A 23,796-nucleotide genomic window follows, 5' to 3' on the forward strand; every position below is an offset into this window, starting at 1 on the left:
TTTTCTATCCACATACTGATGTTTTATTTAAACTTTGTGTTTGTACAAATGTGTTTTATTAGTGTTGTATATCAGTGATTGCATGACCTCTGTAGATGCCATATGCTAAATAAATAAATAAATAAATGTAACAGCTTAACACTTTCAAAGTTGATGTGCCTTTAAATAACTTATTCCGGCAAATCATCAGGCTGGCCAACATAAGCCAGCATTGTTGCTTGGACAGCATCTGCTACCCAGGATACTAAAGCTCCACTCATATAACAGTTGTGAAAAGAAGGAGGCCAGGCCGATGAGTAGAGAATAATCCCTTTATTAAAGATACAGTACAATTGGTTTAGTTTAATACTGATTTCCCTGCTTTTTTAATGACTATCCCTATAATACATTCTTTACTCCAAAGTTCAAACAATTACATTGATTTTAAAAAAAACACCTCATAGGCCAAATACTGATTGTAATCTGGGAATAATTAACCACTAGCACAGATATGTGCCTGTCTATATGTCTGTGTGTGCGTGTAAAAAGAAACACACATGAACCCAAACACAACTATAGAAGAGTTAAAGTCTTCCATCATGTGTAGAGAAAGCAAGGAAGGCTGATGGTGTATTTGCTTTACATTTCTTTTTGTGACATTCAAAATAAGAGCAAAAACAGCATGGCGTCATCTTTGTCTCTCTTAAGAGTACATGGCATTTACTCCGTGACGGATTAACTACACAGGAATGCCACGTGCATTAAGTTAGCATGACACAGTTTCACTCAGAAGTGTGCTCGGTTTTATACTTCCTAAAATGTTCTTGTAAGGTATCGGCTTCTTAGAAACTTCACCTTATTTCAACATTGAGTTTTCTATTTTACATTCATCTGGAACAAAATTCCAACCCAGGGGAAAATAAATAAATTACATATTAATTGGTTTTTAAAAAAAGGTCTTGATTTCAGGACAGATTTTTTGATAAACTGTAGCTGGAATATTTTTTTTGTCCTTTTTTGGTACATGCAAACTAGCCCGCTTATCCCCCAAAATGCCACCCCAGTCAGAAATAAAAAAAATCTCCGACATTTGAGGCTATTTAAAGTCAGTAAATCAAGTTACGGTACACAAAAGCCCTCTGAATTCAGAATAACAGAAGCGCTAAAGACAATCAGATTGTTTTCCAAAATATAAATCTTTGTTTTTCTTAAATATATTTATATATGTACTTATGTACAACTCTACAGAAGCTGAAAAAACAGGGAGAGATTTTCCCAAATGCACAGCTGGAGAGGTTTTGTTAGGGTGAAAAAAAAAAAGTTCCCCGCAGTGGCTGACCTGCTTTGTGGTATTTTTGCCGTGACAAAAATCTCACAGCGTTAAAGAAATCTCACGGAAAGGAAGGCACTACTTCAAGGTCTTGCACCAGTAGCACACGCATGAAGGCTTGCTCACGCGTGTCAGTTGAACGAGAGGTCACAAAGCTGGGGGGGGGGAGAAAAACCCAAATGTTGGAAAAAGAAAAAAACAAAACAAAAAGAGTTCACCTCTTAAACCCATTCCAGTGTCAGAACGTTACAAACGCTAAAAAAACGTACAACCGCAGCTTGGAGGAGCTTAGTGCAAATAGGAAAATTAACAGCATAATTTCAAAGAGCTTTAAATTAGCTAAAATAGAACTAAGTGCTTGTTGGTTTGACACCCCACCTCCTCTTATTTCCTCCCCCACCCCTTTCCCCCAAAGTAAGCGAGGCGACCAGAGGGGAAGTTTCTTGGGGCAAACCCAGGAAATGAAATTTCTAAATGAAAATTGGCAGCCCCTGTTAAATTCTTTATTTTAATTTCATTTTAAGAAGGGCAGAATAAATTATCTTTCTTGTGGAAGACGAGACACACTACGTCTTTCTAAGCTGGGTGGCTGCTGCAAGGAATTCTGGGAGGAAAAAGTGCCGGTCCCCTCTCTCTTCTCTCCTGCGGGCCCCACCCTTGAAGGTTGGTGGGGGGAGGACAAGGTCCAACTAGCGCTCAAAGCAACGTTCATCTTCTCCAGCCCCGTCCTGCGTCAGAAGGTCTCGTCGTCGTTGCAGTTGGCGGTCCAGTGACCAAACATTTCACAAATGTCGCAGTACGGACGTTCCTCTTTCCGACTGCCGTGGTACGTGGAGTGGAGGGGTTCCTCGGGCGCCTGGGCCTGCGTAGGACAATCTTCGGTCTCGTGGAGGTCGAAACAATCGCAAATATCGCAGAAGAGGCGAGGTTTCCTCTTGACTTGGTTGTCTCCCTCGCTGTCGAGACAGAAATAGTTTAGAAAAGCTGATGGCCTCCCACCTGCCACCTTGGTAGACTTCATGGGCATTCCTTGAGGAACTTTGCTGAGAAACAGGAGTCAGCAAGAAGTTGGCTTTTGGTTTTTCAATTCTCCATGCCAATGTTCCTCAACCTTGGCCACTTTAAGAAGTCTGGACTTCAACTCCCAGAATTCCCCATGGTCTGGCCTCTCTAGGGAGGAGACTCTATGTTGCCTGGAGCTCAGCGGATCGGTTTATCCAATGCTTGAAGCCAATGTTTCTCAACCTTGACCCTTTAAAGAGATGTGGACTTCAACTCCCAGGTTGAGGAACACAGCTCTGGGCCAACCAGCTGGGTCCACCATCAGCCACTCCAAGGAAAACAGCCACCCAAATGCCCAATTTTTCTGACCACCAACCTGTCATAGTTTATAACTTCTTCCTCATCGCCGTTGAGAGCTGCCTCGGACATCTTGTTCAATTTTGATTTCAGTTCATCATTTTTACTTTGAAGATCCACAATGACCGAATTTAGGAAGTCAATCTGAAAGGTTCAGGATAAGAAGAACGAGAAGTGAGTCTCACCACAGGAGGCAAACTGGATCGACTACATGACCTCTAACCCCTGCGATGGGCTGCGCTCAGTTCAACTTCATCGCTTGAAACTAAAAGCTCCTAAAAGCTTGAAACTAAAAGCATTACAGACAGTCCTTGATTTACAACTGGTTGCTTAGCAGCTGCTGGAAGTTACAGCTGACCTCCCTCTGCTGGAAGTTACGGCTGACCTCCCAAGGGATTTGAAATTCTGACAATCATGCTCCCCTCAAGGTCTCCTGATCGTTTTTTGGGTACCTGGCAACGAGTTCACATTTACGGCTGTTTGTGGTGTCCTGCATTCTTTACGGTATTTGTGTTTGCTTAATGACGGTGCAGAAAAGGTCGTAACATCAAGCATGGACACCTAACAACCTGAACCAGTTACAACCACAATCCCAGGCTCAATTCCAGTTGTAAGTCAACAACTACCTGTAGCCTTGTCTTGAAAACAAAAACGCTGTACAAAAAAATAGGGAACCCATCTTATTATCTTGATTTGTACAATGTGACTCCCCCCAGCAGCTCAACAGCTCCATCTCCTTGGAAGGGGACAAAGAGAGCAGGGAGGAAACAGACCGAGGGACACCCCCAGCAGGCCCCTAAACCCCAGGGGATAATGCAGCCACCCGCTTATTGTCTCTCCTCTCCTCTTCCTCCGTTTTGTCACCCGAAAGAACAAGGGCGCCTTCTCTCGGAGGCTGAGGAGAACAGCAGCTACCTGGCAGAAGGACCCCAAGGTTGTTATAATTGAGAAGACTTATTTTTTTAAAAAAAAGCAAAGAAAGCTAAAACCAACCATTTGCTGATGCCAGAAGATTATCCCCAGCCGCAGAGCAACGCAAGGGGCAAAAAGGAAAGCGAAGGGGGAGGGAAGAAGGAAGGAAGGAAGGAAGGAAGGAAGGAAGGAAGGAAGGGGGGAAAAAACAAAGAAAGCAAATATTAGCATGTTAAGGACAGGATAAACACAATCTCAAGCAAAATCCATCTCTGGACAAGTTTTTTCCAATGATGGAATGATACGGCCCAGAGGACGGAAGCCTACCTGGCTCTCGAGGGCTTCTTCCTTTTGGAGGTCACCCCCAGATGAAACATCTTGGACAAGACAGGAGGAAAAACATGTTAGAAAGACACGAAGTAAAGGCTATCGGATTTTACATGACCTTCCTCAGAGACAGGTGGGATTCTGGGCTCTTGGGGAGCGTTCAGTTGACTTGGTCTCAGGAGGCCACATATGGATGTGCTTCTCCACGTTTGGATAAAATCAGACTGCTGGGAGTAATGCACGGTTTTTCAACCGGGGCTAGCTAAAGATAGGTGGACTTCAACTCCCAGAATTCCCTCTGGCTTCTCTAAAGAACAAACTCTATGGGTTGTTTTAAGCAACAGTTTAAGCCAATGGACACAGAACAGCGGGCTGGGGAATTCTGGGAGTTGAAGTCCACCCCTCTTAAAGTGGTCAAGGTTGAGAAACACTGATTGGTTGGATTTTTCCCAAATGCCCCCTCCTTGAATTCTGGGATTGGAAGTTGGCTCTGTCCCCTTGGGGGAAACTGGGCTACCTGAAGGGATCCTGCAGGTAACCTACATTTCAGAGCTGGCTTTACCTGAAGAGCTTTTTTGGCTCTCTTTGAGCTTCTGCTCCAGATTCTTTACTTTGATCTCAAGTTTAACCTTATCGGACTCCAGGGACTGAACGACCAAGTGCAAATTCCTTGCCGTGGCGTTCTCTCCACGGAGCACCGAGACCTGCAAAAGTCCAAACAGAAAAAGGACACGCCACGTGAATTTAATAATGTCATGGAAGGAAAGAAATGAAGGGTAAACAGGTAGTCCCTGACTTACAACCATAATTGACCCCAACATTTCTATTGCTAAGTGAGCCCGAAGGAAGGAGGAAGCAAGGGAGGGACAGAAAAAGGAAGAAGGGAGGGAAGAAGGAAGAATAATATTTTATGGGCTACCCAGATATGAGAGGCTGCGACAGTTCACATATTTGGATGTTTGTACCTCATTTCTGAGTTTCTCCAGCTCTTCGTCTCTCTCTGTAATCAAGGCACTAGTAACACTGATGGATTTCTGCAATGAAGCTCTCTCTTCATCATTCTCTTTTATTAACTTGGCTTCTCTAAAAGAGAAGGTCAGATAATTTCAGAAGAGTTGTTGCATTAATCTTGTTTAAAAATCACATCTTTAAAAAAAAGGATTAGCAGCAACAGGGCTTTCTGGAAACTTAAATATCCTTTTATTTAGCTAAGCAAAGTTTTACAGTTGGCCTTAATGATGGGGGAATTTTACGACAGGGAAACAAAGGGAGAAGGTTTACCTATGGAGATTCATGCCAGAATCTGCATATCATCGTATCCATTTCAGATTTTTTATTTTTATTTTTAAAAGAAAGATGTTAATAGGGTTGGGAGATAGAGAATTGAAAAGGGAGGAAAGGAGGGTTGAGCCTACATTGGTCATTTCTCAGAACAGTACTGAACAAGCCACAAAAATGCATGCAAAGCTCAAACACACACAGTTGTCATGCAAAGCAGGGATTGTGCTGGAATTATTGGCTGGCCCTCCCTAAATTCTGTTAATTTAAAACTTCCATTTTGGGGGCCGTTTTGAGCCTTAGCTGAGGTTTAAAATTAGAATTTTTAAAAAAAGTAACTCTAACAGAAGAAAATCTCTGTTGCTCAGGATTGAACTGTGGAGTCCTGAGTGCTCTCTGAGGTGGATTGCTTTCCTGCAGACATCTCATGACCCAGCTGGGTAACATCATCAGTGCTGTATCATTTTGGGAAATATTAATTTTAGAAAGTTATGTCAAGTTTTGTATTAATTGAAGGACAGCTAGGGCTCAGCCCACCAGGAGAATCTCTGGAATAGGTCTCTTACAAGGAGTAAATTTCACTCCACCAAAAGGATTTGGTGTGTGCTTCATTTCTGTAGATTATTAGTTTGGCAACTAACTCTGGGCACAATCTCAAGAGTTAATTCCAAAAATCTCCTGCTAGAAAACACCACCCAGATTTTCCCCTTGCCACAAAAAGGAAATAAAAGAAATTGCAATAACGAAGCAAGTACCTTAAAGTAATACTGGGCAAGCTTTAAAAATGCAAGATAACAAGAACCACATGTTAGAAACATGGCAGAGAAATGCGAGATACAGTAAAGGAAGAACTAAATTTGCACCCAAGGTCGATTCTGCTTGTTGTTATTAAAATAGAGATCTATAAAAATTTAACACTGCCGAGTATTTTATAAAACCAAAACTCAAAAATAAATAAATAAATAAATTCAAAACCAGAAACAACCAAAAAAAAAAAAAGAGCAAGACACGGAGGTAACAAAAGGCAGCCAAAAAATATATACAACGATTTCATTGGAGGAAAAAAAAAGTTATTTATTGTAACGTGGATAGACTTTCTTTAGTCTTACCATTAAAGACACACAGATAGAGCAAGGAAGCAAAAAGGTAGGAAGGGAAGAAAAAGATTCAGAAAAAAGCGCAGAGCCAAGTCAGACAGTCAGCAAACCCACAGCGAGTCTAAGGAGCCGAAATAACACCGAATTCCCCCTCAGCTTCTTACCTCCACCTTCCAAAGGATCAACCCAGGGGCTGAGAGAGAAAGTGTGTGTGTGTGTGTGTGTGTGTGTGTGTGTGTGTGTGTGTGTGTGGTGTGTCCTTATGGTAGGGAGGGTGATGGGGAAGAGGGGGCAGCGTGACACCCCTCCTCTGTTTGCAAAGGTTGCCTGTTGCCTGTCAAGGCCAGACCAAGAGCTTAGAATCCTAGAATGACAGAGTTGGAAGGGATCTTGGAGGTCATCTAGTCCACCTCCCTGCGCGAGCAGGGGACCCTATAGGACAAGACCCCCAAGAAGGTCCTCAGAGGCGGATATCTGAGGTGCAACAACTTCAGTCAACAGTTTCTTCCTAGCCTACACATCAAACTGTGGTCGAATAAAGAAGTTTGAAAGAATAGAATACAGGTAAGTCCTCGGCCTGCCAAGCGCCTGGATTTTGATCACGTGACCACAGGGGTGCTGCAACGGTCGTAAGTGTGAAAAACGGTCCTGAGTCCCGTTTTCCAGTCCTGTTGTAACTTTGAATGGTCACTAAACGGACTGTTGTAACCCGAGGACTCCCTGTATTTGGTACAGCAAATATATGTTTGGTGCTTTCAGCTGATTTTTGAGTTGACAAATCACTGCAATTTTCCTGGCAAAGTTTTTACAGAAGGGGGCTGCCACTCCCTTCCCCTTCCTAGGGTTGAGAGGGACGGACAGGCCCAAGGGCACCCAGTCGGCACCGTGTCTAAGAAAGAACTAGAACTCACAGCCGCCTGCTTTCAGACAGCAATAAGGACCCCCAATAATTGGGGGCCCTTTCCTGAGGGAAGTGGGTCTTCCTGAATGACAATGTCCTTGGGGGGGGGGTTTCCTTTTCAAGCTTCTAAGTTTACCAATTTTGGGGGGGGGGGGCGGAAGAGAAACTCTCCATGAAGAATTTAGAAGAGGACACAGAGAGAGCTTTGAGGATTTGACACGTCTCCATGGAAATCCCCCCCTCCCCGGGAATGCTAAAAATGGCTCAGAGTTAAGTGCAGAGAAGTGAAGAGATCCACTAAGTACTGAGGATGAGCTAAATTGTATTGAGTTTCCAGAAATTCACGTTTCCATCCACATTTTAGGGATGGGTAGGGCTGAACTGCTTTGATGTATTTTTAATGTAATAGTCCACCTGCCAAAAATGTTTTGAACAGCCAAGGTGCAATGCTAAGATTCTTTTAATAGTAGCCGGGATCAAAGAATTCTATTTGAGATTTATGTTCTCTTATTTTTTTCTTTTTTTCTAACTGCTTGCACGCCCCAGAGCTGTGCAAATAAACTCACCTCTTTTTCATCTCCAAGAGCTGGTTATTGAGGACCGATCTCTCTTCTTCCAGCTGGAAGACCAAAAGAGGAAGGAAGAAAAAAAAAAAAGAGGATTTTTACTCTGCCCATTAAGGCTTCCCTTTCAGACTATGTATCTTTTTTGGAAATTTCTTGGGCTCTTGAATCTATTCCATATCTTTGGGGGGGGGGGAGGATTTTATTTAGCTACTTCTAAGGCTTTTTGCAACCTTGTTGAACAACCAGCATTTCCTTCTTATAATTTCATTCATTATTAATTTCGTATTTATAATGCCGCCCACTCCACAAGATTCCAGCAGGTTAAAATATCCAAAAATAGAGTTAAAAGCATGAAACAAGACATGGTGGCCCTGACTAAACTCAACAACCACAGCAATAACAACACAACACACAAACGAAGGAATAAAATACTGCCTTACTCCTTAATTGTCATACACTTTTTTATTACTAAAAACTAGCTTTAGAAGGCCCTTTTTAAATCTTGTTTCTTCCACCCTTGCAGGGGGCATCTTCAAACTTTAAGCCCCATGAGACGTCTATCGCTCGTGTAAAAATACCAAAATAAAAGATAATGAACAATTTAAAGATCTGAAACCTCTATCTTATTAGACCTAGAACGTGCCAGAATCTAAAATAAACCCTCTTGTCAGGCGCAAAGAATCAGGGCCACATATTAAGTACCAGTTAAACTGCTGGCTGCGGAATTCTGGGAGTTGAAGTCCACACATCTTCGAGGCGCCGAGGTTGAATAAAACACTCATTAATTGTCCCCAAAGCAAGACTCACAGCGCAGCTGCAGGGATTTTTTCCCTCCACTTTTTCAACATAATCTTCCTAAAAAGCCATTTCCTTCCGGTGCAAATTAACAGTGATTCTGGGTGTACTTCAGAAAATGAGCTTGGTTTGCAAAGATGCTCCAGGTAAAAAAAACCCCACTCCATCGAAAATCTATTTATGGTGGGAATTCTGGATGCTAACGTCTTCAAATATTTAGGAGATGCAGGCAGGGGGTCCTGCAAACACACACAGCCCGTCCCCGTCTCTCAAAACAAAGGGCTTGCTTTGCACAGCCAAAATTAATCTCCCCTTGCTGTGAATGTAGTCGCCTCCCCAGAAGCTTCACGAGTGAGATTCCTCCTAACAACACAAGTTCTGCCCTGGAATTGGCCCCGCAGAGGGCACCATCTCTGAACCCTGCCCTCCTCTTCCTCTCTCCCACATCCACGTGCCCAGTATCTCAGGGACCCCTCTAGACTCTCTGCCCCCCCTTCCCCACCCAAGTGGGAAGCCCGAGGCCGAAAAATCTGCCTACCTTCTGGTGACTGGCGAGGTCTCCTTTTCCCAGCTCTTTAGCAAGTTTGAGGTTCTCTTCCTGGAAGACGGCGAGCTGGTGGGACTTCTCCTCTTCTGCCAGTTTGAGCACCTCTCTGGAAGAGACGGGGAAGGCAGCAGGGTTACCATAGGAACAAGGAGGATGGAAGGGAAGGGGGCGAGACGGGGGAAGAGAGACCGGCTTGCAAACCGCGTCACGGTTTGTCACGGTTTGATGAGACGGCTGATAGAGAAACAGCCCGCCCACCCTCCCTCCGTTTCCTCGGTCTAGTATCGATCACCAAGGGATCAGGGCTTGCTCATTCTTTCCGTTGCCCGGGTTGCCCCCCTTGGAAACAGACCACGAAGCAGCCATCCCAGGAAATCCTAAATGCTCTTGCAAGTCTCCGTTATCAGATGGACAGGAAGCTCCCTGTGATGGCTTCTGGATCTGAAGACAATCTGGCGGTGCCCGCTGTCTTGGCTGGCAGGCATCAATTCTGCCAAGCAGGCAGGGGGGCTGGTTCATAAAAGCTCCATTCACGAAACATCCCGTTCACACAGGCTCACGGACGCAACCACAGAGTCCCGGCTGAGCCTGGTGAACCCCTCCCCAACGCTTTGGAGGGAGCGTTCCTCTTGTGGAAGACAAAAAGTCACTGACTTGTACAAAAACTGTGTGAATAGGACCTGGGGTCCCTGAGAATCTCCCGCCCGATAGGCAAGGTGGGAAAGCTCGGATATTTTTTCGAGACAAACGTCTCCCTGGGTCCTGCCGGCTGCATCGCGGTGTCCTACATTCCTGTAAGTGAATTAATCCGCTGCAAAATTAGATTTCTTCCTCTCCAGATTGGCCAGCGCGAGCGTACGGGAACCGTTTGATTTGAAAAGCCTGCGCTAAAACCTAATAAAAGAAGGCCAGCAGGGATTACCATCTGCTTTCCTGCCTGCTGTGTGCAAGAATTGCATGCGCGCATCCGTCAAGCTATCTATTTTTAGAAGAGATTTTAGTTGGTGAGGCTTTTCAAGCAGCGCAGCATATGTTGGGAGAAAAAAAGATATTTTTTTTTTGCACAGGCTGCCCACACACACCTGAGACTAAAACTGTATTTTGTATAGTGTAAACCATAATGGGAGAGCCACAGCTGAGTTCATTAAGAAAAAAGACATTGCGTGGGCTGTAATTCTAGTCTTTTTCAGTACTGTTGTAACTTTCAGTGCAACAGTACTGAAAATTTACTTGTGTAATTGTCTCGGTTAACAACAGAAGTTCTGGTCGTTAAGTCAAGGACCGCTTCTACTGCAGTGTAAAAAAAAGTTAGTTTCGTCTATAAATCTCATATCCATCTACGAAAATGTGAGTTTTCCGCTTCCACGAATCGAGAGGTAAAACACCCATAATAATCTTAGAATAAGCATCAAACAGCCCATTTCTCCTACGACTTGCGATGAACATTTTTGATTTGACCCGCAAAATAACAAAAACGCACAATGAACGTGGTTTAATTATACGTAATTTGGAAAGTCCCGTGCTGGTGGACTTCTTGCATAAAATCTGCCATTAATAATAATAATAATAATAATAATAATAATAATAATAATAATAATAATAATAATAATAATAATAAAAAAGCATGTTTGGCATTTCCTTGACATTTTGTTCATGATGGAGAAAATACACAGGGGAAAAACAAAGGAACACTGGCAGAAAATGTGCCCTCTTCAGCCAGTTGAGACCAAAATAGCAACCTCTGTTTCAAATGCAGCCCCGTTTTGTCTCTTACACCCAGAAGCAGCTGCAAATTCTGGCTATTTTTGTTCTACCCAGAGCTTTAGGAATGCTGGCTTTTTTCTCTTCATTTCCTCTCCTTCCCATTCCACGAATAAACGTTTCCCCCCCCCCTGCCCCCCCAGAACGAAAGTCTCCCCCAAGTTAGAACAAAGACTCACAGTTCTTTTCTAAGTTCTTCCAGGTTTTGGCTCTCGGTGTTCAGACGTTCCTGAGACTTTGTCAGCTCCTCTTGATTCTTTCGCTGGCTTTCTTTAAGAGTGTCCAACTTGAGAGGGGAAAAGGAAATTAAAAAAAAAAAAGGGGGGGGGAATTAACTCCCAGGAGTGAAGAACGCTGACCGAGTCTTGTCTTGACCCTTTTTTCATTTCTGCTAAAGCAGCTGTGTCAGATGTGGGCCAAGGCCTCTGTGTGAGGATCTAGGACAGCCTACTTAGTGGGGAACAAGCTAATTCTGAAAAAAAATAGTATCTCCTTAGGGGGTCTGCAAAGTCCAAAGCAAGGTTTGGGGTCCCCATATTTTCATTTTTCCCGGCGAGGTCTTGTCATCGGCCTCTCAGTCTCCTCTGTCCATAAACAGGGGTGGGGTGGGGGGTGGGAGATATATTTTATTTCATAACAGATAATCTCTGCCTACTCTGGAAGAATTAGAAAGGGGTGGGACGTGGGGATGGATTTAGCCATCTGCCTGGAAGCCACGTAGTGGATTTGATAAATACAACAACTTTTCTTTCATTGGGACTCTCGTTTTCTTAACAGAGCAAGGGGAGAAACGAGAGATCCTTTTTCTGGAATCTACAGGGATCTCCCTGCTAATGGTAGCCACTGGCTGTGCCCTGGATCTCTGCCCATTACTCCAAGTGGATCCTCCCTAACCCTATCCTCCCCATCCTTTGTCATCCGAGTCTTTCTCTTCATTGGAAATTCTGAGGATTGGACTTGGGATCCAAAGCGGGAATCCCTCATGCATTTGGGGTGTTCAGTTTGGAAGCATGTCATTGAAGGAAGGATGAAAAAGCAGAGATTTAATTTTTATTTACCTCTTTTTTCAACTTGTGATTGACCTGCTTGGAATCTTCAAAGGAGGCCAATATTTCCATCTTCTCCTTTTGAAGGATGTCTTTCTCTTTGGTCACTTGCTCCACTATCTGCAAAGCATCTTCTGCTGTTTTTGCAGTCTAAACGATTTTAAAAAAAATAAAGTCTTTTTAAAAAAACAAACAAACCCCACCCCCCAGGTTAAGTCCTGGGCAAAAGATGGTGAAGATGGTGGTGGGCTTACCATCAGAGGACAACCTGGTGTCCTTCAGAGCTCTCTCTTCCATAAGTTGAGCCACTTTGATGGTGGCTAAGGATTATGAGAGCTGTAATCCAAGCTCTCTGCAGGTTTCCACTTTGCCTGCCTCTGACTGCCTACCTATAACACAGCGTTTTTCAACTTTGGTAACGTGGAAGAAGGGCGGACTTCAACTCCCAGAATTCATAAGAGGCTGGAGAATTCTGGGAGTTGAAGTCCACCCTTCTTGAAGTTCCCAAGGTTGGGGAAAACGCTGCTCTAGTCAATAGTATTTCTCTCGAGTAAGCAGCAAATCCTTATGCTAAAATCCAGCTGCCACTGGTGTGCCAAACCAACCTCTCTGCTTCCAGCGTTTCCGTGCCAGAAGCACAATTAAATCTACTGTTCCATGCAGAAATTAAATTACAATCCCATGCTAGTATCATTCAAGTGAAATCGTGGGCCCCAATTCAATTATCTTTGTGAATTATTTTTTTTTTAAATTACTCTTAATAATTCAAGAGAGAGCTTCACCACCAATAGATTTCTACTCTTTTTTTAAAGATTATTGAAAAATCAGAGGAGCAACAACCATGCCTCTAAATTTGGGGGACAAGAAGAGATCATCGAAACGTTTCAATAAAGCCTTCTGAGCTTTAAGATCAGTCGAGTTAAGACAGAATAGCGGTTGAAATGAACCTTCAGGTTCTACGAAATGGAGATAGGACGGTTCAGCCTTCTAATTTGTCTTCTCTTGGTGGTGAAACCCTATTATTGTGAATAAAAAGGGAACAGGCTTTGCAACTTTCATTTTGGAAACAATTCTGCTTAGAAATTGTCTTTTTGCTCCACCTAGACAAGGGATAGAGGGAGGCGTAACCCTCAGTTCCAAGACACCAATTTAAAATAAGTCCACTTCCAATCATGGGTCAATATTCAATTCACACCTACGTGCCTTTTTATTCACAATTTGAAAAGCCGATTTGAATATTCAGCCATGGTGAGACCCCAAAAGAACCCTCTTCCACTCCTCCATCACATCACTTCAACTGTTGAAGAGAGGTGAACCTCAGCCCACAAAACAAATCAACTTAATTTGCTATCCGTAAGAGAATTAAGAAGGGTGTTCCAAGGGTGCTCGATCGTGCAAAATTAAGTGCAGACACAGGAACCGTTAGTGATTGGTGTTAGTAACTGTGTGACTGGACTGGTTTAGCAGTTTCGATACCTCAAATCTTTGCATTACCGCCTGGGCCTGCAGACTCTCAATGCCCTCCAGTTTCAAGACCAGTTCATCTCGCTCCTCCTGAAGGGTCTGCATTTTGCTCTGAGCCGCCAAAAGGCTGGCGGACATCTCACTGTTGGCCTGGGCTAGAAGGGTGATCTCCTCGTGCAGTTTGTAGTAGTCCTCGGAGAACTTCTCCTTCTCCTTCAAGATCTCTTCCTTGATGGCGACGAGGTGCTTCTGCTCCAGAAGCAACGTCTCGTTCTCTTGAAGCAGTCTAGCCCGTTCCAGCTCACTGGTTTGGTGGCTGGAACGGAGGTCTTCTAGGATCTTGGAGACGCTGCTGTGAAGTTCCTGCAGCTCCGCTTTGGACTTGGTCAGAGCCGCAAACTCCTTCTTCAGCTTCTCAATGCTGGAGGCCAACTGGTCCGTCTCGGCACTGAGGGCCTCTTTCTCCTTCATAATTTCTTCCAGCCTGGACTCGCTCTTCAACTTCTCCTGTTTCAGCCGGTCCCTTTCTACCAACAACTCCTTATTCTTTAGCATCAGCTGTTCCTTCTCTGTCTCTAAGTGACTAATGGAGTTGTGGAGCTGGGTGTTCTCTACCAGAAAGGACTCCTTCTCCAGCATACGCCCTTCACGCTCTATCGTCAGGTTATTGTAGATGGTTTTGAGCTCTTTGCTCAGCTTCTGGCATTCTTCTTGCAAGTGGACCTTCTCTTTGTTCAGCAGTTCCTTCTCCGAAGAACTGCTCTTAAAGGAAGCAGCTAGGAGTTGCTTAGCATGAAGCAAGGCAGAGTATTCGTTTTCCAACACTGTTTTGGCACTTTGGGTCTCTTTTAAGATTTTGGATAGTTCAGCTTTATACCGGACAAGATCTTGGTTTTCTTCTATCTTCTGGTCGAGCTCTCGCTTCAGGGTTTCAGCACTACCCTGCAGCTTGGCCTTGTCTTGGACCAGCATCCTTTTGGCAGAAATGTCCAACTCATGCTTCTTTTTCAATTCACACACAGCTTTGGTGGCAGACTGCTTCTCAGCCAGGAGCTCGGCACATTTGGCTTCCAAGGAGGCCTTCTCCTTGAGGAGGCTCTCGTTCTGCTTCTTGAGCTTCAAAGACTTCTGTGATGCCACCTCCTTCTCCGCGCTCAACTGGCTCAGCTTCTCATTCAAGGCTTTCTCAATCAGGGCAGCTTCTTCAGAGATCTGGGCCAGCTTTTCTGAAAGGTTCTTGTTTTCGTTCCAAAGTTCCTCCCTTTCAGCTGCAAGTCTTCTCTCGGAGCAGACCAAGGCTTCCTTCTCCTGCAGGAGCTGAATCAGCTCGGTGTCTGTCAATGCCCGACTGGCCTTAATCTCTTCCAGGAGTTTTGAAAGACTAGCATGAGAGGCCTCCAGTTGGCTCTTGTCTTTGGTGACCTTTTTAAGCTCTTTATCTGATAATTCCAGTTTGGACTGAAGGCCTTCGCTTTTCAACTGAAGCTCCTGTTTTCCCTCTAGAGCTTGCTCTAAGCTCTTGCGTCTCTCCTCCTGAGTCTTCAAGAGGGTCTCCTTGTCAGACTGCAGGTCCTGGCTGGTCTGCAGGAGACTATCCCGTTCCCTCTTCAAAGCGACGTGCTTGTTTTCTAGATCCAAATGCTTGCCCAAGAGCGAGTCCCTCTCAGCAGCCAAGGTGGTCACTTCCTGAAGCAGCTCTTTTTGGTCTCTGGCCATGTCTTCGTACGAGCTCTTCAGCTTCTGAATGACATCGTCCTTATCTTTGAGAAGAGCGGCGTTCTCCTCCGAAAGCTTCCTCTGACAATCCTCCAGTTCTTCCCGCTGGCTGACGTGCTTCTGACATTCTTCGGCCAGGGTCTGATTGTGGGCTTGGAGCTTCTCCACCTGACCGAGGAGAGCTGCCTTCGATGTACGTAGAGCGTCATTCTCTCTCGTGATCTTAAGGAGGTCATCTTGGGCAGCCTCAATCTCCAGGAGCAACCTTCCCTTTTCGGAGATCAGCTCGTCGTTCTTCTCCTTCTCTTGTTGGGTTTTGTTCTCAGCTTCTTGTTTCTCCTTGGCCGTTTTTTTGTTCTCCAGATTGAGCTCCTCGTTAACGGTCCACAGTTTCTCCTGATCTTGTTTCAACAGCCCAATCTTGGACTCCAAGTCTACCAGCTTGGATAACAAGGAACCTTTTTCTAACTTTAAAGCATTCCCTTCCTGTGCCAAGACTTCCTTCTCTGCTATCAAGGCCCTCATCTCCTCTGACATTAGTTCAATCTCCTTGCTGGCTGTTGCTAACATAGAGGTTAAAGACTACATGAACAAAAGGACAGGGAGACAAAACACAAAGAGAATGAAGTCGAGCAGGCGAGGATGGATTAATAAATAGCACGACTATTCCAAAACAAGATTAAGCAGGTTTATATACTGACACACAGAGAGGCCTGCTTGAGGCTACCCAAGTCGCTGGAGATGTTGCAGGGAATACCGGCATGAAATACAGGTGGTCCTCACCTTACAAAAGTTTATTTAGTGACCGTTTTCAAAGTTACACAGCATCACCAGAAAAAGTGGCTTATGGCCCTTTTTCACAGAACCGTCGTAACACCCCCATGGTCACATGATCAAAATTCAGCAGGCTGGCAATTATCTCACATTTATGACGATTGCAGTGTCCCAGGATCATGTGATCCCTTTTTATGACTTTCTGACAAGCAAAGTCACTGGGTAAGCCAGTTTCACTTAACAACTGTGTTACTAAAAAACTGCACTGATTTGCTTAACAACTGTGGCAAGAAAGGACGTAAAATGCGGCAGAACTCAATTAACAAATGTCTCACTTAGTGACAGAAATTTTGGGCTCATAAGTCGAGGACTACCTGTGTACCTGATCCCAAATTAAAGGATTGCTACGGAGGCATTACAGGTCACACTAATTCCAAAACAGAAAACAGCATGTTAATCCCAGATTTTAGCTTACGTTCCTCCTTTGAGAGGTGAGGATTTATAATTTTTTCAAGTTTTTATCCCGCCTTCCTCGTGGATACGAACCTTCCCTCTAATCTGTGTGTCATTATATATACCATGTATTCAGATACAGGACTTGCAAAACACAAAGCTTAAAGCAGAGTGGAGATATAATGGGAAATGAAATGTCAGGAATCATTTTCAAGGAGAGGCAAAATAAAAAACAGTTAGAACTGAAACTGCTCAAAGTCAGTAAGGAACATGACTAATTGCTGTCGGAGGTTAACTGCATTTCTACGGTAGCACAGGTTCTCTTTTTGAGCAGAATCAGGAGCTTTTTAAGCACCCCCTCCCAAACCTATAAAATGCTAGCAAACTGAAGAAGAGCAAAATCAGGAAGGACTTGGAGGCCTAGAGCAGGGATTCTCAACTGTGGCAACTTTAAGAAGGGCAGACCTCAACTCCCAGAATCCCCCTGCCGGCATTGCCAAAGACAGATGTGCACCTTTGCATGCTCAGCGTCCTTCTTCAGTTCCTTGGCCTGTTTCTCCAACTCGCTGTTGGTCTTCTGGATCTTCGCGAGCAGCTGCTCCTTTTTCTGGAGCTCCTGCTGGACTTCCTTGAGGGCTGCTTCATGCTGGGCAGCCATTTCCGATCGCAATTTTTCACTGGCGGCTTGCAGGTGTTTCTGCTCCTCTTGGTGAGCTGCTATTTTCTTCTCCTGCAAAACAAAAAACAAAACAAAACAAAAACAAAAACAAAACAGGAAGAGGAACATCCGATTGAAGGCAGGAGTTTGCAGCCTCCCTGTTTTATAATCCACAGAGCATTGCAGATCCACTTAGGTGGAAATGTCTCTGCAGATTCCTAATAGCCCACCAGATTTCTGTCCCCCCTCCCCACGTTCTTACCAGGGTGCCCAATTTGTTCTGCATTTTTTGCTGCTCCTCCTGATGCCGTGCAGACATTTCTTCCTGCTTTTTTTCAGCCTGGCGGGCCGCCTGCACCAAATCCTCCTGCAGCTGAGCTGTGCCTGTGTTGGCTTTGCTAAGCTGGGCCTGCAGCTCTTCCAGTTGCCTAAAATTGACAACAGCCATTCAGTCCCAGAGGGTGGGTTTGAGAATAAGCAGGCCTGGACGATGGCGAAGCTCTTCCAAGGTCTGCATTTTATGGGCAAGGTTTTGGCTTAATTCTTTCACCTAGAGCAGGGATAGGCAACCTTGGCTCTTTTATGACTCGTGGACTTCAACTCCCAGAATTCCTGAGCCAGCCATGCTGAGGGGAAAGGGAGAGGTTTCCAAGCTGAGCTATGCTGGCTCAGGAATTCTGGGAGTTGAAGTCCACGAGTCATAAAAGAGCCAAGGTTGCCTACCCCTGACCTAGAGCAACATGGGGAAGATGTACAGAGTTCCACTCCCAGATGTGTGGACTTCTACTCCCAGAATTCTAAGGTGTGTGGATTTCAACTCCCAGAATTCTAAAAGGTGTGGACTTCAACTTCCAAAATTGCTGGCTGGGGAATGCTGGGAGTTGAAGTCCACACATTTTAGAGAGGCCAAGGTTGAGAAACCGATGCTCAGATTATCATTCAGGAGCTGGAGACCATAAAAAACCAGAACTGAGAAGCTTTTTTTTTTTTTTTCAAAACAAAAAAATATATAATTTTTAAAAATACGGACAATCTCCCCAAGTTATTTATTCAGGACGGCTAAAGCCTGGAGAAGTTACTTCAGATGGGGTGGGGCAGGGGGTGGATTTACTTCTCTTTGAGCCGCAGAGCGTCGTTCATTTTGGTCAGCTGGGAAGAGCTGTCGCCCGAAGACCTCATGATTTCGGCCACCTCGTTTTCCAGCTTGGCTTTGGCCTCCAGCAGCTGCTGCTCTCTGAGTTCTCTTTCTCCCAGCATCTTCTCCATGGCTGCACGATGAGACAAGAAAGGCAGGCGGTCTTACGAAGGTGGGAGGTCACCCTCCTTCCCACAAGAAATGACCGCTATTCACACTTTCGATTTTAGGTTGGAATGGTTTTGTAACGGTGGCTGCAAATGCTGCGAGCAAAAGGCTGAAGCTGCGTCATTTCTGAATTCAACTGCGGTGAAAAAAAGTCTGCAGCTTCTTCTTCTTACCCGTGAAATGAGATCTTAGCTGATCGAGTTCGCCTGACATTCCTGCAAACTGCAGCTCTTTTTGGTTTAGCTTTTCAAGAGTTTCTAAAAAGGAGCAAAAGACAGGGCTAGTCAGAGTTTGGTTCAGCTTCTCAAAGAGAGATTTTTCTTAAATTGAGCAAGCTGTTTTATTATTTTTTTTAAAAAAGATTTCATTCCTTGTTCCTCCTGCCCCATCTAAAAAAAAAAATTAAAGGAAGGTTGCGTTCGTGAGAAACCTACCTTGCATAGATTTTTGTAAGCTTTTTGCCTCATCAGCACCCTTCGTAAATTTTTCCTTCTAGAAGAGAAGAGGAACACATTTTTCTGAACAGAACAACATAAGCACACTTTATGTGCTTATGTTGTGTAGCGTTGTGACAGCGAGTCACAACGCTACACTTTAAGATGCAACAGCCCAAAGCAGCTTTAAGCCAGATGCCAAAAATGCTACTTGAATTCTTTGCAACATTTGGCTAGTCTTTTAGAATTAAAGCAAGTCTAAGAACATTATTTGACAACTGCAAATCTCCCAGACGCAGTGTGCTCTGATCACATCACTGCAAAAGCGGCCTTTTTTTTACTGTCTTACCTTGGAAGGCCTAAATGCCTCTGGAGGAGCTGCCAACGGCCCCCTCAAAGCCCTGAAGCAAAGCTCTGGAGTGGATCGGCCCCACAGCCCAGCGGTTACTCACCAAGTCCTCCAGCTCCTTCTCCAGAGAATCTTTAAGTTGGTTGACTGTGCCTAAGTGATGTTCCAGATCAATCAGCTTTTTCTCTCTCGCTTGCAGTTCTTTGACTAGACTCGCAGCCTAGCCAGGTGGACCAAGGGTGGATGTAAAAATGAAAAGTTACCCAAAGGAAACAAGAGAAGCAAACCAAGGCATCTGCGAGAAGGACAAGTTGAAATGCAGGCAAAAACAAACACTTTCATGAACGGGAAATGAAAGGGAAAGGGGGCGGTTAATGCACTGGAATGGCATTCAGACATGACAATGATAGCATCAGGAGAACTTTAGGAAGATAGCAACTCTTAAACAATTTTGTTTTTCATTCTAAGCTCCATTTCTAAGTTCTGAAACCCCTAACTTGCTTTTGAAAGAAGGACTAGGCTTCTTGAGTTGAAAGAGAGACACTGATTGTCTTCTCCTCAAAGAAAGGTTGAAGCTTACTCTGCCTTAAGGCCTTCGGTATCACAGAGGAAATCCAAACCACCTTTCTAGTTGGAATTCCTAGTCCGGAACTATGCTCAGTATCAGGAACTTGGCAACTTTAAGACTTGCGGACTTCGACTCCCAGAATTCATAGCTGGCTGGGGAAGTCTGGGAGTTGAAGTCCACAAGTCTTAAAAGTTGCCAAGGGTGGAGACCCCTGTTCAATATTATTCCACAATCAAGGTGTCATCCTGAACAGTCTTCTACAGAAGTTAAAATTGAAGACCTCTTTCAACCAAGATCTTCTCTCTCTCCATGGATAATTAATGGCCATTTGGAAGCTTATTTTATATTCCACAAATTGGTCTAAATTCCAGTTAAAACCCTTCCAACTTGACGGACCTCTCTGCAGCTTGTTGCCAATTCCATCAAGGATTTGATTATGCTGCTTTAAATAGTTCCTTTTGTCATCCTGTAACTATCACAGGAAGTCCATTAATTTGTTCAGAATTTGGGATCTATTAATTCGTTCAGAAAGCTTGATGTAAGTTTTCAAATGTGTGAACAACAGACTCCCTCAAGCCAACACAAAATGAAATCAATGGAATGAAGAAGAAAAAAATGACAAACATTAAAGCAAAATAGCACAAAATGGATGTTGGTACAAACCTGGCTACTTTCATTATTTCTGTCATTCTCTAAACTCTGTATCTTTTTTTGGGCGGCTTCGTGTTCCTCACTGAGTTTTTCCAACTCCAGTTTACCTTCAGAAAGGGCCCTCTGAAGGCCATCAAGTTTCATGAGCTTTGCTTCAGCAGCTTTGATCTTTGTCTTAAAGGTATCAATGGCCTTGGTTTGCTCCACATACTTCTCCTGTATTCCTTCTAACTCCTTTACCTTTATTTCGGATTCGTGCAACTTGTTAAGCGTGTCCTCCATTTCCACCAGGTGCTGATCTTCTGCGCTTTCCAGTTGGGTTTTCAGCACTTCTAAACTTCTCTCCTTCTCCTCCGTGACCTCCAGCAGCTTGGTCTTCAGGGCTTCGATCTCCTTCGTGAGACACAACCTCTCACCTTCTTGCTTCAGCTTCAAGTTAGATGCTTCGTTCTGATGTTGCTCTTTCATCTTCTCAATCTCCACCTTGAGCTCTGCAAACTCCGCTGCCTGGATCCCAGCTCCTTTGCTGAAAGAGGTCTTCAGCTCTTCCATGGCTTGCTGATGAGAAGCCATCACAGCTTCCAGCTTCGATTTCCACGATTCGATCACCTCTAAATTCTCTTTGTGGGCCGTGTCCAGCTTGCCTTTCAAGGAGTTGTTTTCTTTCGCCATCTTTTCATTAGAGGACAACAAGGCCTTGATTTCCTTCTGGTAGGATTCTTCACTGACCCCAAGTTTTTCCCGCACTGACTTCATCTCCTCCTGATGTTCCTTGTTCGTCGATGCCATCTTCTCCTGCAGAGCGCTGATTTCCTGGAGCAGTGAGAGAGACGTGTCCACATTGCTGGTCACTTTACTAGACTCCAATCTTGACCGAAGGTCAGCGACTTCCTTCTCCCGCAATACGAGATCTCGTTCCAGTTCCATGATACGAGACTTTTCAGACACAGTGGCGACCTGCGGAAAAAGCAGCATTAAAAAGGAGAATATTATAAAAGAACATATTAAAGGGGGCACTGAGATATTCTAAATACTTCAGAGCACTAACATGGCATCTTCAGTGCTTCAAAAGAGACCAGTAGAACATACTGATAATCTACGTTTCTCTATTTTCTCTAAGGGACGCTGTTAGTGAAATCCCACGTACTATTATAAAATAGGAACTTTCAACTCACACAAAATGTATTTGTGTGCTTTTTTGTTTTGTGCGTTAGAAGTAAATCTCGATCCCAACCATTAGAAATTAGTGATATGTAGGCTGTTAAGATCAAAAGCTTACAGCTGCAGCTTGCACATTATCAGAAGTTTGCAGAACACCTTGAAGGGTTCCTTAAAAAGTAAAACTCTAAGGAAATGTTAATTCCACGACTGCAGAAAATTGAGAGCCACGACATTTCAGCCCATCTCCAAACCAGTTCTGTGAACAATTAACCACCAAGGCTTTCTTCACGTGACTTTTAGAAGATTGGATAATATAGTTGGAAGGGACCTTGGGGGTCTTCTGGTCCAACCCCCTGCTTGAGCTGGAGAACCTGTATCATGTCAGACAACTCTTTTTGAAGAGCTCTAGACCTTCAAGCTTAACCAGGAAGCTAAGATGGTCCTCACTGTGTAGATGAAGGACAGCTGAACGTTCATCAGCTCCTCAAGCCTGGTTACCTTACTCTTGAGGTTCTAGCATCTCTTAGACTTGTTTTATATGTATTATTTCTTATTCCCTTCTATGAAATTATCTTACCGGGACTTCACAGCAGCCTGAAAGCTAGTCCAGAAAAAGGGATTTTAAGTTTAGCAAGACTGAATGTTTTAGAGACACGGGAAGACAAAATCAAGTGGTAGCAATAGAAGAGAACATTTGTGGCCTCTGGTAGACCGCTCAAGTTTTCCAAAATACAACCAGCCACCTAGCTCCAACACCATAAACCTTCCCCACTGAAAACTCTCAATCGCTTCCATGCAGACATGCACACCCCACGGCCACCTAGATTGAAACATAGCGACGTCCATTACCCTAGTGTCTTCTAACTCCCTCTGGAGTTTGTCAGCTTTGGTCTTTTCAAAGAGAAGACTCTGCTCAAGCTCCTTAAGGCGGGCATGTTCCAGTTTGGTCTGCGTCTGTTAGTAAAAAGGGAAAGGAAGAGAACACAACAGTGCCACCATCACATGCCAGCATGAGAAGAAAGAGAAGCGACATGCAGGAGGTGCCACCAGCTGTCTTCTACCAGTGGTGAGCAGCAGAAGATGGGAGGGTGGAAGAAGGAGGAGGAGGAGGGAGAGGGTGACAAAAATGAAAAAATAAAAATGAATCAGGTAAAAGACGGACTCGGAAGGTGCAACTCAGGGCTGGCACGCCGAGCGTCAAGGGTTGGATGTATGAAGGAGCACAACACACAGACAAAAAGCGACAAAACCATGCAGCCAAAGTTACTGATCAATGTGACGCTTATCAACACAAATTAGGAGAAGTTAATGCTGTGTCAGTCACGATTTTTGCTCCTGGTGGGCCTTCACTAGAAGAGGACTCGTTTCCCTGGGGGCAGGAAGGTGATTCGCTTACGTTGGAGGAGGAGAAGAACTTTGAGGAGAAGGAGAAGCTTCTGGGTAAGGGGAGCATTTGGAGAAGACTCTGCCAGGATCGGAGCTCATCGTGAAGAGGGTGATCAATCCCTCTCTCAGGTCTTCAAGGAGAAGCTGGCAAGCCAGATGTTGGGGGTGACATGCCTCTTGAGTGTTGAACCGGGCGTTAGATTAGATGACCCCAACATGAGCCAGATGACTCTGGAGCAAGTTCCCTCAGCCCAGCCTCCTTCACACACCTCCTTGGATGAAAAGAGCTCAACTAAACTGAACAGATTCCCCTCAAAGGTTTTACTAGAAGTTTCTTAGCCATATTTTACGCGTTAAGATTTCACAAAAGGGATGATCGAAAGGATCATTGGGGCAAAACTTCCTCAACGTCAACAGCTTAAACTTGGTCCAGATTTGCAAAAGGACGTCAGGTCTGAGAGGTCTGCACACAAATATCATGGAGGCGTATGAAGCAGAGACCCTCCTGGGTCCATCAAGGACTTCAAAAGCGGTGCAAGACTCCTCCACTGAGTTCATCACGTCAGTCAAGGGCATCCTTTAGGTTACAAGTCCAAACTGCTAACGGTCCTCAAGATCAACTGGCAGAGAGGCTTCCCCCTCCTCTATACTACCGGTCATTATGATGATCCTTAAAATATATCATTCTCCAATCAGGTCTACCGTTAAGCATGGTGTTTTTCACTAGAACATCTGGTTGTTGTCGAACAGGCTGTGAAGAAGATGGGAGCAACCTTAGCGGCATCTCAAATTTAATTGGCCTTTCATCCTCCTGCTCCAGAAACACACTAGATGGATTCAGTAAGGGGGAACTAACCTATAAAATGGTCAATGTCCCATTTTTGCTAACAAACCCTGAAGGTGAAGAGAGGCAATTAGGTGGCCTCCAACCAGCATGGCCTGTGCTTTAGGAATTACAGACCTTGTAATCCAGGAGAACTG

The 23,796-nt window shown here is 44.4% G+C and overlaps 1 protein-coding gene across 22 annotated transcripts in view; it reads right to left on the reverse strand.

Moving 5' to 3' along the window:
* Positions 1-295: 295 nt before the first annotated feature.
* Positions 296-23,796, reverse strand: part of CLIP1 (CAP-Gly domain containing linker protein 1) — a 42,048-nt gene continuing 18,547 nt past the window's right edge. For 8 of the 22 annotated variants that reach the window (XM_039362533.1, XM_039362541.1, XM_039362538.1 and 5 more), the window contains 20 exons: positions 22,279-22,383; positions 20,281-21,225; positions 19,153-19,269; positions 18,701-18,758; positions 18,440-18,523; positions 18,075-18,231; positions 17,226-17,391; positions 16,820-17,035; positions 13,375-15,660; positions 11,911-12,048; positions 11,032-11,138; positions 9,083-9,197; positions 7,750-7,802; positions 5,941-5,961; positions 4,873-4,990; positions 4,470-4,611; positions 3,908-3,957; positions 3,662-3,667; positions 2,688-2,812; positions 296-2,265 (listed from right to left, as the gene is read on the reverse strand). In XM_039362533.1, coding sequence (XP_039218467.1) covers positions 2,043-2,265; positions 2,688-2,812; positions 3,662-3,667; positions 3,908-3,957; positions 4,470-4,611; positions 4,873-4,990; positions 5,941-5,961; positions 7,750-7,802; positions 9,083-9,197; positions 11,032-11,138; positions 11,911-12,048; positions 13,375-15,660; positions 16,820-17,035; positions 17,226-17,391; positions 18,075-18,231; positions 18,440-18,523; positions 18,701-18,758; positions 19,153-19,269; positions 20,281-21,225; positions 22,279-22,383 — 5,232 coding nt within the window. In that variant the 3' untranslated portion in view covers positions 296-2,042. The remainder of the gene's footprint in view (positions 2,266-2,687; positions 2,813-3,661; positions 3,668-3,907; positions 3,958-4,469; positions 4,612-4,872; positions 4,991-5,940; positions 5,962-7,749; positions 7,803-9,082; positions 9,198-11,031; positions 11,139-11,910; positions 12,049-13,374; positions 15,661-16,819; positions 17,036-17,225; positions 17,392-18,074; positions 18,232-18,439; positions 18,524-18,700; positions 18,759-19,152; positions 19,270-20,280; positions 21,226-22,278; positions 22,384-23,796) is intronic. The other 14 variants (XM_039362546.1, XM_039362545.1, XM_039362547.1 and 11 more) reach the window with 9 other exon arrangements.

The sequence above is a fragment of the Crotalus tigris genome, unplaced genomic scaffold, assembly GCF_016545835.1.
Source record: "Crotalus tigris isolate CLP2741 ecotype Arizona unplaced genomic scaffold, ASM1654583v1 scf7180000019478.12717781048:2074007, whole genome shotgun sequence".
Lineage (NCBI taxonomy): Eukaryota > Metazoa > Chordata > Lepidosauria > Squamata > Viperidae > Crotalus > Crotalus tigris.